The 16,599-nt window shown below is 36.5% G+C and overlaps 1 protein-coding gene across 1 annotated transcript in view; it reads right to left on the bottom strand.

Annotated features, from left to right (window-relative positions):
- Window positions 1-16,599, bottom strand: part of LOC139138525 (spindle and centriole-associated protein 1-like) — a 33,324-nt gene that overhangs the window by 5,060 nt on the left and 11,665 nt on the right. The window contains exons 8-14 of the mRNA XM_070706934.1: window positions 14,206-14,259; window positions 11,372-11,496; window positions 7,633-7,785; window positions 6,779-6,871; window positions 6,107-6,199; window positions 4,505-4,790; window positions 1,418-1,576 (exon numbers count right to left, since the gene is read on the bottom strand). Coding sequence (XP_070563035.1) covers window positions 1,418-1,576; window positions 4,505-4,790; window positions 6,107-6,199; window positions 6,779-6,871; window positions 7,633-7,785; window positions 11,372-11,496; window positions 14,206-14,259 — 963 coding nt within the window. The remainder of the gene's footprint in view (window positions 1-1,417; window positions 1,577-4,504; window positions 4,791-6,106; window positions 6,200-6,778; window positions 6,872-7,632; window positions 7,786-11,371; window positions 11,497-14,205; window positions 14,260-16,599) is intronic.

The following is a 16,599-nucleotide window of genomic DNA, read 5'->3' as shown; positions in this document are numbered from 1 at the left end:
GGCCAAAATCACTCAACTGCTAACATTACCATCTCTGTACGTTTCACCTTTTCACACCGGTTTCCTGAATACAGACAAAACAAGACCACTGAAGACAATGGAGTTCTACGTAGGCTTATCAGTATCTGGGTTTGCTCACTTTCAGGATAGCAAAGCGAAATTTTATCGACTTTTTCTTCACTGCTTGAATGTCAAGCCTAACATATCTCTTACCTACTTTTCTACACACCTCCATAAATATCAGACATACTTAAAACCTTGCAATGCCACAGCACTTGGCTGGGAAACTGTTTTCAACAAGTGGCTAGATACACCTTTAAGTGCTCTTTTTGGGACCTTATGAGTATATCCTTCACTCAAATTTCCTGATGAATTACAATAAACCACTGTGTGGATATAACAGCAGCGTTGAGTAAGTCTGGTGGAAGAGTTACACAACAAGCAAAGTTACACGATGATTCAATGACGGAAATACACTTCTGCATGATCAAAGCTGATAACAGTTGATAATAATTGGTAGAGAGCATGGATATTTGAAAACTGTCTCACAGCCCCTGGTTTGCTACACAGCTTCAGTCTAAGATTTGACATACCCCAGACATGCCTTCAACTGTGTCTCTGAGCAAGTCCCTGGGCAAAGGTATAGTGAATCTTTACTGGCTATGCCAGCTCCATAGGCTGGGCTACACTGAGCCACCATCCACAGGGACTGAGCTCAACATCATGGGAGGAGAAGGCTGCATGGCATAGCAAATGAGGAGCTGTAAGAGATTCTATGGTACTTCTGAAGTCACTGCCATAACTTCATGCATTTTAGGCCTGTCAGCATGGCCTAACCCTTTGAGTGCCAAAGTCAATTTTTGTTGCCTTCATAAAATATATCCTTGTCATTTTTTTGAGATGTTTGCTAAAATTTTGATAAGCAGTGTAGCCAATGAAATGTAATATATATTTGGTCAAAAATTATCAAAAAACATTCAGAAAAATTCATAAACTTTAGTAAAATGTTGCACTAATAAAATGTTTGTGGGAAAAATTACAGCACTCAAAGGCTTAAGGTACATGTAGTATGTACCTCAAAATAAAACAGAACTTTTGCTCAAACTTTCCTCAAGAAATATTTCAACCAATCTTTTCAAAATCAAGAATAAAAAGTCAGGGGTCACCGTGCAAATTTTGGTACTAAAGAAACAAATAACCCAAGATTTACTGATATTTCAAAGTCAAAATGGCCACCATCCCTGTGTTAACTCCCTGTGTTAAATTTTTTATTTTTGAAAAAGTAAGATGAAAAGTTTTCTTACACCAAGAGCTTTAAAATGAACAGAGAGCAGAAAAGAATTGCAAAAGCTTGAGAGTCCAAATATCTGTCCCTGGGACATATTCTACCTTTATATAGAATATAATAGTCTTGTACCTGTTGGTTTGGGCAAAGTACTCCTGTCCCTCTGTCTAGGCGGTGATAATAGCACAGCGGTTTGCAGTGGTTTGACATAGGCTGGTACAGTGCTGAGAGCCGCCGTGAACTGCTCTGCCAGCTCTGTGCTGCTATCATTGTTGGGTGTTTGCCCTTCGCCTGAAATAATTAAATCAGAATGAATGAAGTTGGGGTGCCTTCAAACTGTACATTGTGTTTCCCAGGCTCCACATTTTCTAGAAATACCCTTACCTTTTTTCATACGGAGGGGTTAATCTTACATATAAATGGAATTATCCTACTTACCTTATCACAGGGACATGCCTCCGTTGATCACAAGCAAGCCAATGAATGAAAGAATGATTAAAAGGCAGCCTGATAATGCAGGGAGACTGCCTTAACACTTTTCTCATTTCTTTGTCCCAAGGCAAAGCAGACAGACCAGAAAAGAGCAGAAATTCAAGAACACACACACAAATCGATACACACTCTGGAAAATTTCAAGAACTCGTTGATTGATAAATGTTACTATAAACAAAAGCTGCACTCAGGCTTCAGGGACTTCAAAGGGTCTTTATTTTTCAAGAAAACATAAATCAAACCAGGACTCTGGTTATCCAATCCTTTGCCTTTTTTCACACTACTCACTAAAACCAGTGAAAAATGACAAGATTATTTATGTTCTTAAAAGCTTTTACTAGAGAGTCTGACTGTAATTTGAAACAAGAGTAGGCAATCTGGCTGACCCGGGGATTTTTGTAATCACCCAGAAAAGAGTGTAGTCTGTGAGTCATTAAAAAGCCGTAACTAAGAAGTTCAAATTTCTAAGAGCACCAAAAAACCTACCACAGACAATAGTGTAGAATGACATGGCCTTGCCTTGTATGTATGGGTTTATTATGTCCAATGTGTTCACAAGTATGTAAAATGTAACTTTATGGTCTAGACCTACTCTGTAATACTGTAATTTATGAGTCCTGTATTTGCTTGTAAAATTTTCAGATCTTTGAAAATGAATAAAGTGGCATACTTCATCCAAATTGATTATTGCTGTAAAGAAGCAAGTTTTAGACCTATCATATAAGTTGCTTACAGTAAGTGTTTAAAGGGACAGTACATGTAGCTGTGACTTTTGATAATTTTTTCCTATTATTTTTGTTTTTAATGAGCATAAGTAAAATTTCTTGTTCTCCCTAAGCATAATGAGATTCACAGCGTTCAGCCGCTCAACTCAGTTTGTACATGTGTAAACTGCATTATTATTGTTGATCAGTGAATTCTGGTCTGGACTAGAATTCAGTTGTAAACAATAACAGTGCATTTTACACATACATGTATAGATGATAGGTTGACTGGCTAAAATAATGGCTGTTGCAACGTTCTTTGGGAAGTAGTACAAGAACTTGCAAATACAAAACAAACATAGTGAGAAACATTACCAAAATTGTCCCTTTCAAATAAAACGAGATGAATGTTTATGGACAAATAATTAAAAATAAAGTTAAGCAGTTCTCGGATAGCCAATCAGCAATTTTGGGCAATTATCACGTCAATTTGGTTAAATCAGTAAAGCATAAAATGTGATGCCACAAATGATTTTAACAGATTACCATTGAAAGCTCCAGAAAGAATACAAACACATGATTTCCACTGACTTGCCATGCAATAACGTTAACATGGTGACCCTCCTGACTTGAGAAGAAATAATGTGAAACACAGCGATTGTAATTTTCACTGTATGTACACTGTTTTGTTGTTGTATTTTCATTTTCATTTATTTATTGTGGGAATAAACTAAACTAAACTAAACTAAACTAAACATGGAGTTTGGGTCACAGGATTTTGAAAATAGAAAAGAGTAGCCTGACTGGATTATTTACTGCATCCCTCTGATTATCACATAATATTGCAAGCCTGCTGTTGTTATATGGTAAAGCTTGGTCCTACGGAATGATTCAGGGTCAACAGGTTCACAGAGAACAATTTAATGCAAAATGGGACTTTAAGTCAAGTATCTGCACCAGGGATGTGTACAGCGCCCTCACTCAACTTACCTCTTAATTCTGGACTAACTCAGAAGTTACAGCTCCATTATTTATAACTTTTGATGTCTTTACAATTATGTTTTGCTGTTTCTCGAGTTATTTCAATCCCTATCATGTTAGAAATCCCCTTGTTCATTGTATCAACATGTTTGTCAACAATAACATTGTGCATTGTAGACAAGGCACATATTTGAATTTCAACAATACTGGAGGTACATGTAGAAGACGATAAAACTGTACATGTTTTTTATAACAAATTATGAAAATGCTATCGAAAGTTACAGAATCCGACATTGACCTTTAAATTCTGTAAATTTCTCTCTTGAAATTGAGAATGTTTTATGTTGAATGTACTTCATCCATATCAATTAATGACAGATTAAGTCAATTAGTATTCATGGCAAAATGTGACAGAAATATTTCCCCTGTTGATATCATTCCTTTGAAATCCTCATTTTTCATCAAGATTTAGAGTTACTGTGCCTGGGTGATGGATGGCTTCATTCCTGTGGGATCAGCATTAATCATAAAACTGAGAAGTGTTTCCAAAATATGCATAAATTGGGGGACAAAGTCAATTGAAATATTTTGGCAAGGATGAGAAGTATAGTTCATGGCCATGTTACAATCCAATATTACCCTGGGCAGTGTTTCCTGTCTGTTTATTTTGAAACGCCCCCTCTGGCGAAAAGATAATAAGATTATCCAAGCTATTTTTCAGGTTTGCAAATATAAATCTCGTATGAAGACTCTTTCATTAAGATTTAACCCTTTCAGCACCAGGGTCTTAGAAAATCCTACTTTTTTATGGCACTTGTTGGACCCCTACAAAATCAAATAGGAATAAAGGGGGTAATTCATCAGTCATCAATCAAAACATAGCAATTTATTTGAAAAACAAAACAAATTAGATTCATTTTGATGGACATTATCTACATCAATCATGTCGTATATGATTGCATATCATATTACTCTGATTGCAAAAAATTTGATGTAGAACACATACTTGTAATTCCATACTAAATGGAACGACTTGTCCTACCTTGGTCAGTCCATAGCAGGTCACCATTTTGGTCATTGCTGATGATAAATTCAGGTCTAGGTAGGGTGGATGGATCAGGTTGAGTGGGTACATCAGCTGTGACTATATCATTCTCTATTGTTTGGGGTTGTGGTGGGTGTAGCTTTGGCTGCGGTTGGTAGGGTTGGAATCCTTGCTTTTGAAATACTGGCATTTGTTCCTGTTGTTGTTGTTGTTGAGGATGGGGTTGTACTTGGGGCTGGAATGGAGCATCAGGAGTTCTGTTGTACACTGAATAAACTGTATGCTGATTTTCGAAAATATAAACAGACAAGATATGATATGACATGATGCATTTATTATACACCAATCCTACGTCTGTAACCTATGCTTACACCTAATGCACTGCACTGCAAGTGGTCTACAAGTGACTGCACAATACAGCATTCATACAGTCATTTACAACACTATACAGTGTACTTTGTACTTTTCTTATAAATTTGACTTGAAAAGGTGTATAATAATAAAATTATTCACAAAAATATCAGGATTTATTTCCTCTACATTGTGTGCTTTGGTATTGTTTGAGATGGGAAGTCTCAGGGACAATACCTCTCCTAAATTCCTGCACTTCCCTTTAATGAACTTCAATTCTGAATGTACGTTTTGAAGCTGTGTTAAATTTTTAAGTGATGTCAAATCCTGAACATTTTAAAAGTAAATCGGAATCTCAATTTTTCAGTGTTATCAAAAGGCACAAAATATCCTGCTCAGGAAACAATGAAATTTATAGTACATGTAATACTGAAAATAATTAATTTTCACAGTGATTTAATTTCACTGTTGTGATATTTGAGACATTTTTATTGTATTTAATTCACTGACTTTGCTAGTAACAATAGAAAGTTATTAAACATTTTCACTTGAATTTAAATTAGTGGATTTCATCTATCAGTGAAAAAGGTGATTTAATCCCAGTGAATAATTAATGACTTTACAGTACATTCAGACCTTCAAACGAGCAGTTTAACACAATTGCTCAACTATTTCCATGGAAACTGTAAACAAGTTCCTTTCACAATTAATAATAATGAAAATTAGGCATCACTTTGCAAATGTTTGTGTCAGAGAAATAAATTATCTAAAATTTGCTGATAGTTAGAATTAAAAATGGACATTATTCCCTATTAAACTTCATGGAGAAAATTAAATTTTCAATTTTCACGAAAAATACGGCAGTGAAAACTTAATTTGCTCCTACAGCTTCACAATCTGCCCTCATAGGCAGAAGACTAGCAAGGCAATGCTTAATTTTGAAGTTCAAATACATGTCCACAAGGGGCATTTTACTTTTACATCGAGCAGAAATGTCTTTCACAGAATAGATAATATTATAAACTGTTTCTCATTGAATACATTTTATCATCAACTATTTCATTCAGATGAGAACAGAATCCCTCTCCATTTTTACTTTACGGCAAAATTGTTTTGACACCTGTTTACTGAAAAAAAAGGAACTGAAATGGTAAGGAACCTTGGTTTTGAAAAATATATAGATTTCTAGATGATTGCAAGGGTAGTGCAATATTGGCATATTGTATCCAAGATCTTTAAATGTCTCACCTTCAAATAATTCAGCTGTGACTCTGTATTGGCTCGATAGTTTTGAAACTCTGTCTGAAGTCCTAGAAGTTGGTCCTGTGTCACCATTAACTCCTGTGAATCAAATTCAACATCTACATGTAGCTTACAAGGACGTGAAATGTCAAGGCAACAATTGGGGCAATCGATTTACATGTAAACAATAAATATCTTTCCTTTCAGAGCAAGAAGCTGATTGGTGAGTTTGATATCCACGCTTCTTGGATGAGTTGTTAAGAAATCCACAGGCACATGTACTGCATTGAAATGGAAACAGATAGCGATCATATTGGAAAGCATACATGTCAGTATATGACAAATGAAACCATTCTGCTTCTATATGAGAAAAAGCAGATGTATCGCCTATGTGAGACTTTCAATGACAAAAATTGGCCAGTGAGAGATCATGCTATCTTCAAGGTAGAATTTTACTGGAAAAACATATTGCATTATTTAGTAAAGATAACAAAATGATGTTATCATCTTACATGCAGTCTAGTCTCACAATACTGGTCTTATCGGATTGCTTTCCAATGGCATGAATATTGTGCTAATAGCTTCGGAGGCGACTCACAGGGACTACACATACATTCTCAGAGAGCTTTGACACTGTAGCTGGTTAGAAGATAAGTAACTGGTAAAAAGATAACTTACAGCGGTTAGTGCATCCGTCAATTCTCTGTTTTCCTGCAACTCTTTCTCCATGTCAGCGTGCTTCCTGGCTTCAATTTGAAATTGCTTTTCACTCTGAGAAGTTCAAAAAGTAGACTACTTAATGAATTCCGTATGACGTTCATCTTTCCCTATGGCGTGACCAGCAACTATTAAATAGTTTGCCATTCATGATAAAATAATACTATTTTTAAATGTAGCATCACACGTAAAAAATAAAAGAATACAAGTAGTGCAGCATTGCACCAGAAAATATATCTACAAATAGCAGTGCCTTACCTGACATTGTATAACGTTTGCTTGATATTTACTGACCTATCTGAATTTGTTCGCAATTCCCAGTACCCAGAGAAAGTTCGCTTTGCTACCATTCCCTTAGCAATGAAAGTTTACTACTTTATCGATGAAATACTGACATACATCAAATAAATGTGATACAAAACGGACACTGTAAAAGCAAATCATGATGTTTTATGCATATTTATGTTTACTTGGGAACATATTTCATTGTTATCAAGCCTATTCTGCAAAATGTTTTATGATAGCTGGGCCTCAGATGACAAATATCTCTCCATATTTTCCTGGCATGTACTCTGCACATGTTATATCAGATAAAAAATTGACTGCAGACACAATTAGAAATCATTGCATGGACGCATTTCATTGCTCCTTCAGGGAACAACCAAGTTGGTATGAAGTTGATGACGATACATAATTCTTCTGGGTACCATCTAAGAGCATGTGCATGAGTTCAACTGGGCTATCTCACACACCACAGTGGTTTGAAGAGCGCCCTCTGCTGTATGAATGAAGGGAGAGATAATGCAGCTACTAACCTGTTTCAAGTACTGAACCAGTTTGGTGATTGTGGCAAGCAGCGATGAAGTGTAGCCACCGAGTTCTCCAGTGTCCTTGGTTGGTTTGGGAGCATTTTGTTGACCTATCATCTGTTCATATTCCTCAACTTCCTGTTCTAGCCCATTAATCACCTTCAAAATGAATATTAAAATGTTTGAAATTTTGAAAATAGTGACAGTTTTGTCACCCAAAAAAAGTTATTTGATAAAGAATTTAAAAGGAATCTCTACCATTACATACAGTTTTTGGGCATTCCCTTTCATTGTCACTTTTTGCCATTGTCACTATGTACGCAAATGAGCTAATAATTAGCATGTCATACTAACCAAACCCAACAGTGGTATATTGTGTATTGTACAGAGATTGCTTTTAAATCCTCGCTTTGTTAGTGTTTTAGTCTTTTTAAACATTTAGTGTGTCATGTTATTATTATTATTATTTTTATTATTATATTTCCAAATCTAATTGATTGATGTAATCTATTTCAACAACTCGTTTTGAAAATACACACGACTCGCTAAATAATTCCACTTGAAATGCAAGACTGAGAAAAGTAATACTTTTCTCAGAGACGTTTACAAATTTGAAAAACTTGCACGCAGTCTGGCAGGAGATAAGGTCTGACTGAATGTGCAATGTATGGTAAACTTTGATCAGAATTAGGTTAAGGCTGACACAGGGAGAAATCTCATCCAAGATCAGTGTTTAAATTTTGCAAAAAAAGTTGCATCATGGGGATTTTATCTCGGAAGAGTAGACCCTCTGGGTATCTTTGAGAAGAGCTTGGATTTGCAGGAGGCTTTGTGAATACAGTAACTGATATGTGCATGACAAGAATGTTAAGATATTGAAACTGTGACACTTTTGTGGGTACTGCTTAGGTCTAGCAGCACAATCCTTTAGGGGTGGTAGTTTTGCATGTTGAATTTATAGCTGATAGTTGACAAATTAAGCAAGTATGTGCCTCAAAAGTGAAAGACTTGAACTTTGCTCAAACTTTCCTCGATGAATCTTTAAATTATTCTCTTACCAAATCAAAAATACCAATCAGGGGTCACCGTACATAGTTTGGTACTAGGGGAACAAGTTAACTAACATTTACTGATATTTGAAATTTAAAATGGCTGCCATCCCTGTGTTTACTCTCCGGGGACGATAACATTTTTTGATTTTTGCAAAATTAAGACTGTGAAATTTTTTCTTATTCCAAGAGCTTTAAAATAAGCCCCATGAAAAAAATAACAAAAACTTCAAATATCTGTCCTCAACGTGCATTCTACCTTAAGGCCGAAAAACTGATGAGACAGCTAAAAAGGACAAGAAATTGGCATCATATAGCATTTTAAACTATTGTTACTGAATGTCACTGGCCTACAGAAAGTACAATTTAAAATAACCAGATATGCTAATATGATACCAATATAGCACTGTTACTCTGTTGGTGTAAAATAATATAACAGAAACTAATTAAACAAATTAACAAAATTTGTTAATTACTTCAAGGGAAGGGGGAAATTGATAAGTCACACATGAAGAATTCTTGGTATGTGTTTTAGCAGGCAATCAGGTTGCGAAGATTTAAAGGTATACAGTCACCTGAAATCTAAATATGCCCATATATGGTCAAACGGGCGTTCCTTGGTATTCAAAATGCCCATTTGAGGGCCAACCGCTTAAAATCTGTGATTGGTTAGATTTTCTCTTTCCATGGTAACTGTGGCAAAATTGGAACAGGTGACAGTATACCTTTAATCATGTGAATTCCCACGGAATACTAACAAGAATAACATTTAATGGGTCATTCACACTTTTGTTATCACAAATGTTGGAGACAACACATTAAAAGCTCAGCTCTGCTTAGAAGCGCTACTTGCAGCTATTAAAGTATGGCAGATGGATTCATCTCCTTTCAAGCTTAGGTGTATGAATATTCATTTTACGTCGCCGAATGTGGGATGTTGTGTCGTGGCTGGAGTGGCCATGCTTATTCAAATACTGTACCCCTGTCCCCTAGAGAAATTATCTGCGTGAATGTAGGAGCTGAAGTGTGGTGGCTAAAGTGAATGGCTCAAACAATGTAAAACTTTAAATCAAGCTGACAAGTTTCATCTCATCTCTCTGTATAGAGGTCCAACTTTGTCACAGAAAACTAAAAGAATTGGACCCAAGCATGGTGGCAAAAGGATGTTAAACTCCCATATATTCAGTATATGTGGCAGATGCAAAAAAAAAATGATCATAAAATTTGAATGTTTAAGCTTCAGGACAGCATTTCAGTTTCTTATATCAAATTGAACTAAAAATGCCTTTGCCTAGACTTGGTTCAAGTCGGTGAATTTTAAAAAAATAAAATCATCTATAATAGTTTCTCTTGTGTCTCTCCTATTTCGTACAAACCTATCCGGAATTTGGCAGCTCACGCCAGGTTTTCCCAGCGATTGAATGCGTCACGTTTGAGTCTGCGCAGTAGTGAGTTAGTTTCTGCCGGATTCACCGACTTGGACTTCTTGCAAAGTACAGGCGGTGAGACGGACTGTGTACACAGTGACGTAGAACAAATACAAAATGATTGACAGCCCCTGCTGTTATTCTGGCCAATAAGAATAACGCTTACTAATAAGCCTCTGCATGCATTAAAAAGTTTGTTGTCATCTCCGTGCAAAGCTAGACATCGAGTACGTTTTATATCTGGGCGAATGATGGCATCAAGTTCGTACATCAACCGCGTTTTACAACTGATCGGTCGACCACGCTAATCATGCGAGATTACCAAAGAAAGCTTGTGTAGAGTTACATTGAGGGAAAAGATGTGTTCGTCTGCGCACCAACCGGCAGTGGAAAATCACTGACATACGAAGTCGCTCCACATTGTTTTGATTTCCATCGCTTTGGGCACGTAAGAGAACAGGCTACAACTGTAAGGACGGTGTCTTTTTCCATCCTTGAATAACCGGCCACGGTCTTCGCATTTTGTAACTTTGGCCCACAAACAATACAGATATTTTCACGCGTTTTCGGTGATAGAACAGAGGTCGTGCTGACTTTTTATGGGAGTGATCGCACTTGACATTTTGTCAACAACGCCATGTGAGTTTTATGCACGTCTCGTTGGGGTCAATTGGTAACTCCGCCCAATGTGTAAAATTTAGTGATGTCATCTTATTAATAATATATGAGTAACGAAAACGTCATCTCATGAATAATTTATAGCAACGCAAACCCTGCAAGAAAGCCAAGTCTGTGATTTCGGGTGAAACTCCGCCGTATAGCGTTCACTCCACTCATCGCGTTCACCCTACTCATCGCGTCCACTCACGTGCGCGTTTCACATGAAAGCAAAATACAAATCATTGCGTTCACTCCACTCAAACATTCACAAATCACAGACTTGAACCAAGTCTACCTTTGCCCCCAAAAAATAACATAAAAAGTGTAAAACCGCTTGCCCTGTTTTAATTACAACAAGTGGGTAGTACAAAAAATTATTTGCCACGCCTCTTGTGAGACTAGTTAACTTATACAGCCAGTATTTGTCATACATCTTGTGGGACTAGTAAAATTATACTGCCAGAAAAATGAACCTGAATACAAGAAATGAGAGGCTCTTAACCCTTTCATCACCGTGGTTTGAAATGACTCCATTGTTTTCTATAGTAAAGTTGGACCTCTAGGGAGGGAAACGGGGGTCAAAGGGTTACAGTAACTATTCCTACTGACCTTCTTCAATCCATCTGCATCAGAGAACGTTGAGATATTGGAACTGTCATCAAAGTTTGCTGTTCTCTTCTTTGTCTTGCGAACTTTGATGGTATCATTGATGGCGAGTCCTTTTGGAGTTTCTTCTGCAAGAGTTAAATCAGACATTTTTTTCAAAGTTGGCAGTTTTATTTACAGGAAATCTATACAAAAATAACATTGTTTAAAGATATATAATAATCAGTTAGGTTGAGATATGATTTGTCAGAGTGCAGCATAGAGGCTTTCAGTTTCAATCAGTATTTTATTACAGCGTCCACAAAAATCTATGTAAGTTTCAGACTGTAGAATATATTTGGAGTGAAGGCTCAAGGAAAGCAAGGGAAGGTACTGGCAAAACCTGAAGGCACTAGGAAAGCCAGGTAAGGCACCAGGAAAAGCAGAGAAGGCACCAGGAAAGCCAGGGAGGCACCAGGAAAGCCAGGAAAGAAAATTTGTTGGCTTGCTGTCAGTTTGATATCAGTACAGATTGAAAGAACACCTCATCTGACGTCCTTAATTTCAAAAAGGCTCGGGATCAGGATTAACTGAGGTGTTAAGAAGATTATGAGGCGTTTCGGTCTTTTGTCTTCTTCGGTATTGCAATCATTACATAAATATGTTGCTAGATTTTTGGATTAAGTCAAAACGGTGTTAGTAAAATGTACAATGAGTGTATCATCAATTTGAAATCTTTTGACAAGTCTCACTTTGATAGCTTTTTGAGTAACAGTAACAACTTTGTTCAGTATGATATATCAATAAAATATTGGTGACCTAACACCCTTGTTTCTAGCCTTCAAAAACAAAAACTCTGTAACCCTACACGTATACTGTGTCATCATATTTTCAAGATGGCAAAGGTGCTTTTTGAAGTAATGAGAAAATTGAAAGAGACTACCACTATTTACAAACTCTTTAAATTATTTACAGCGATGGTGACTGGAAATGGGACACCTATTTAGCAAACTACCCAGCTGTATTTCCAGCCATATAGCAATTTCATTTTGTAATTAGCGAGCAACTTGTTAACTTTCAGGGATATCGTTTTTCATTTCAGTCAGCTGCAGGCAACCCCTGCTGTAATTGAGAACAAAATGCAACTTCAAATTGGCGAGGTGACATGGGTCACTGGTACATTCTGAATCTTCTGTGATCGCACATGTTCAAATGTTCAGTTATACCCAGGATGCTAGTGATAGTACTTTATGGTGCGGATATACATGTACACAAAGGTCCAGTGTATCTACTTTCAGATGGAATTCACCTAGGGCACCATTAACCAAATTACAATCCAATCTGGTATTACGGTACAACTACTGAATCGAAGTAACAGATAGAATGTCTGAGACACCAATAATGGTATATGTATTGTGGAGGGACCGTGATGTATGAGAACATACACAAAAATCTTTAAACATTTCCACGAAACATTTCTCACCAGAAGAACAAAATTTACATTCAATCATGAAAGATTAACCTAGTATGACGTGGAAAAATATTATCGTTCTCAAACTATATAAATAAATGAATACCTGCGGACCTAATGGACTAAATTATTTATAAGAAATAGCAACTTCAAAAGCAGGCCAAGTACTTGATGGCAAAATTATATGCCCACCATGTATCAAATACTGTACATATGTAATAAAAGACTAATCAAGTAATTTATCATGACTGGCTCATTATTCTTCTGTGTTTACTTTATGCCGATGAATTATCATGTGCTCCATTGATGTCACATGGAAATGAACGATTGATCAATACAAATATATAGAAACCTCATATATCTATCGCATTGTTCAATGTGTCCATCACCAGAATCATCTGTACAAGCATGTTTTGCTCTATTGACCCTAAATTATTTGGGTGGTGGGGTTATCAATGCAACCAGTAATCTGCAAATTTATCTGCTTCATGATCAATGTTTTGTGTGGATGACATAGTTGATCATGGAAGAGGAATTTGCAAAATTACCAGGTTCATTATAATAGTTATGAAAGGGAATTATTCAGTGACGGTCTCTTGGTATTTACACTCATCTTGTATTGCTGTTTCTGATTCAACCCAACGTATGAAATGTACTTCCCTTGATCATGATAAAATGAAACTTTCTTCGAGCGTAATTGGCTATAATGAGGACTTGACTACAACATTATTGAGGGGGGAGTTGTTTTTGCTGATGATGAATCTTTCGCCTGAAGCTGCAATTTGAGATCCTGAGACTGTTTGACGTTAAAAACTAATGCTTTATCAAACATTCATTCCACATCAATCACTATGCTGCTGCACGCAAATTCTTTGTGTACATGCCGTAAACATGTACACTCCACAACTGCCAATGATTTCACTACATAAATGTTCTTGAACGCTACCACCCTGCTCCATAAATATCAGTTATTCAGTTACATATGATCATGCAGGACTTTCAAATAGGGGCTTTTGAGGGGTGGCCCATCCCTGTTCTTTTGAGCAATCTATTTCATATGTTAATAACCAAACAAAAGAATACAGTTTCACAACAAAGGGACATGCAAATTATGTATTGTTATGTAAATCAACCGTCCCTCTGATTTCAAAGGCTGTGGAGGACCCCGCCATACAACTACATGGAGAACAGAAGTAAAAAAAGTGAAAAGTTCAATCTGTGACTTTAAGGGGTTTAGCATTCAAAACATTCCGAGTCCAAGATAACAATCATGCATTGACATATTCCCTGATGGACTTCTACATGATAAAAGATTCATCAAATCCAGGTTGTGGTACCATTGCAAGTATAATATGTATTTTCAAATCAGATGAGATAAAACCCTCACCTTCCGGGATTACATGCGTCTTCTCTGGAGTCATCATGATGTCACTGATGCCACCTGACAGGGAAAAATGAAACTGTGTGTAAGATATGATCAGAACAGAAACTGAATTATTGTGGTGTAGTATCTGATCACAATGATTTCAATATCGTATCATCATCGTATAGTATCACTGGTATTCCAATACATATTGAATAATGTTAGAGAAACGATTTGTTTAAGTTAAAAAACACGAACTTGGCTAAATATCAGCAAGAGAAACGATTCGTTAAAGTTAAAAAACACGGAGTTGGCTAAATATCAGACATCGTGGAGTTTTGTAAGTCTCTCATCTCAATATTTACGATCTGAAGATGAGCTGAGTTTAACAAAAACAAATCAGTTGGTCTGTATCTCATATTTGTCACCAGAAGGGTTATATTTTCAGGGAACATAAACATGGCTAGGATCAAACTGGGATTTGGTCAGAATAAAATCGACTCGTCAGGGGAGCTAAAAGACATGATTGATGCCATACTTTATTTCTTGAATGCATATGACACCTGTGTTTATGTGTGTAAAGATTACTGTAAATCAGTGGCACCAACATCTTGATAACAGAAGTACACATATGTGCATATACAATACAGGAAACAATCATGTATAAATGTATGGTATGTACAGCTTAATTGAAGCAGAGTATAGAAAGTTGTGATACCTAAATGGTTCTTAGGATTTTATCAGCTTACAAAATTCCAAAATGATGTGCGTTTACATTGTTGTGTAAAACTTACAAGTAAGGTCTTGTAATGTCTCATGTGCAATGGGTCAAAGTACTCTTTTGCTCCAGTTAACAAAACTGTGGAGGAAATGCTTACATTTTTCCCCCAATTTTGATCAGATTTACACACACTTTATTTCTAGTGTTAATGAAAATAGCAGATGCAGAATACTTTAAATCAGTTTCTTGAAGTGCATGTAAAACGACAATGCACACATTCATATATTGGTACGTGCTAGCGCTGATCTATTAAGAAATGGGCCTATTTTTACGTATAACAGCTATGAAAATATAGCAGTAGTGGAAGATGTCAAGGTGTGATAAAATATAGCGAAAGGGAAGATCTGTGTGGCGATTCATTCAATCTCACATGCCATTTATTCTTTTTGCGGAAATTTTATTTTCCCTACAGATGTGTGCGACAGTCTGTCCCTCTTGTAGTGTTGTTTCCATTAAAAATCAACTTGTGTCACTTGATTGAGAAAATTGGGTAGATTGAATACACTGTAAATCTGTCATTTCTGATAGTTCTTCCATTAGCGTAGAAGGCATGCTTTCACTTCTTTCAAGCCAATTCCCACGTGCACATGTACATGGATGGATCAAATCACACTGTTGACTTACCAGTGAGCATTTTCATTTAAATGAGACTAGGACATGGCACGTCCAAAACAAAGTAAAATAAACAGACAGGTCTGTTGGGGCAGACAAAACTGGCTGGTGGAAGTCTACGATGAATCTCTCTGATGTTTTGGAAAAGAATGAGTCACATTTTCTGTGTGGAAAAGTTTCTGGTTTTCAAATAATTCTTTCAAGTTTCGAGAATTTACATACACATGACTCTTTATTTTTATGGTCTGTTTTTATTGTGTATGTTTCCTTGTCGTGAAAAAATCTGAAATAGGCTACAAAGAAAGCTTTGCCAGTGAAGTGACGGCAACAGTGAAGATTCTGTTATTCAAATGCTAATATGCAAATAACTATGGAAATTATAAAATGTAATCTTTTAGTCTATTCTAAAAACCCAAACCCATCACAATAATCTCCAGGCAACGACTACATCATACCTCCAATAGTGATAAGGCAATGTTGAAATTGCCTGTAGTAAAAAATAAAATTTCTCTCCTGGAGAAGCAGGCGGCTACTCCATTGGCTACCGTACTGATAGACTACTTTTATGTATAATGTAAAGCGTGTCCTGTATGGCAAGTCATGTGTCACTGACCCAGGATGGCATCTACAGCTTCATTGGTGACAAATTCCAAAGTGTGTTAATGAATATGGGTCAAGTATGCAGACTCTGGAAACAATGACTGCTTATAATGGAGAATAGTCATGCATCTTTTGACGATGCACTTCGTTAGAGACTGATTAGATTAAAGGTATACAGTCACCTGTAATCTAAATATGCCCATGGTCGAAGGGGTGTTCCTTGTATTCAAAATGCCCCTGTGAGGGCTTAAAAAAGCGGCCATCCGCTTAAAATCTGTGATTGGTTAGATGTTCTCTTTCCATGGTAACTGTGGCAAAATTGGAACAGGTGACAGTACACCTTTAAAGAGAATGTTACATACTGTATGCATACATTGGTAAAGGACTGACTCAAAGGATTACAAAGTTTTCTCAAAGAGTTCACC

Source organism: Ptychodera flava, chromosome 8 (genome assembly GCF_041260155.1).
Source record: "Ptychodera flava strain L36383 chromosome 8, AS_Pfla_20210202, whole genome shotgun sequence".
NCBI classification, from domain to species: Eukaryota; Metazoa; Hemichordata; class Enteropneusta; family Ptychoderidae; genus Ptychodera; species Ptychodera flava.
The sequence above is the reverse complement of the archived record's forward strand: the minus strand, read 5'-3'. Positions and strand labels throughout refer to the sequence as shown.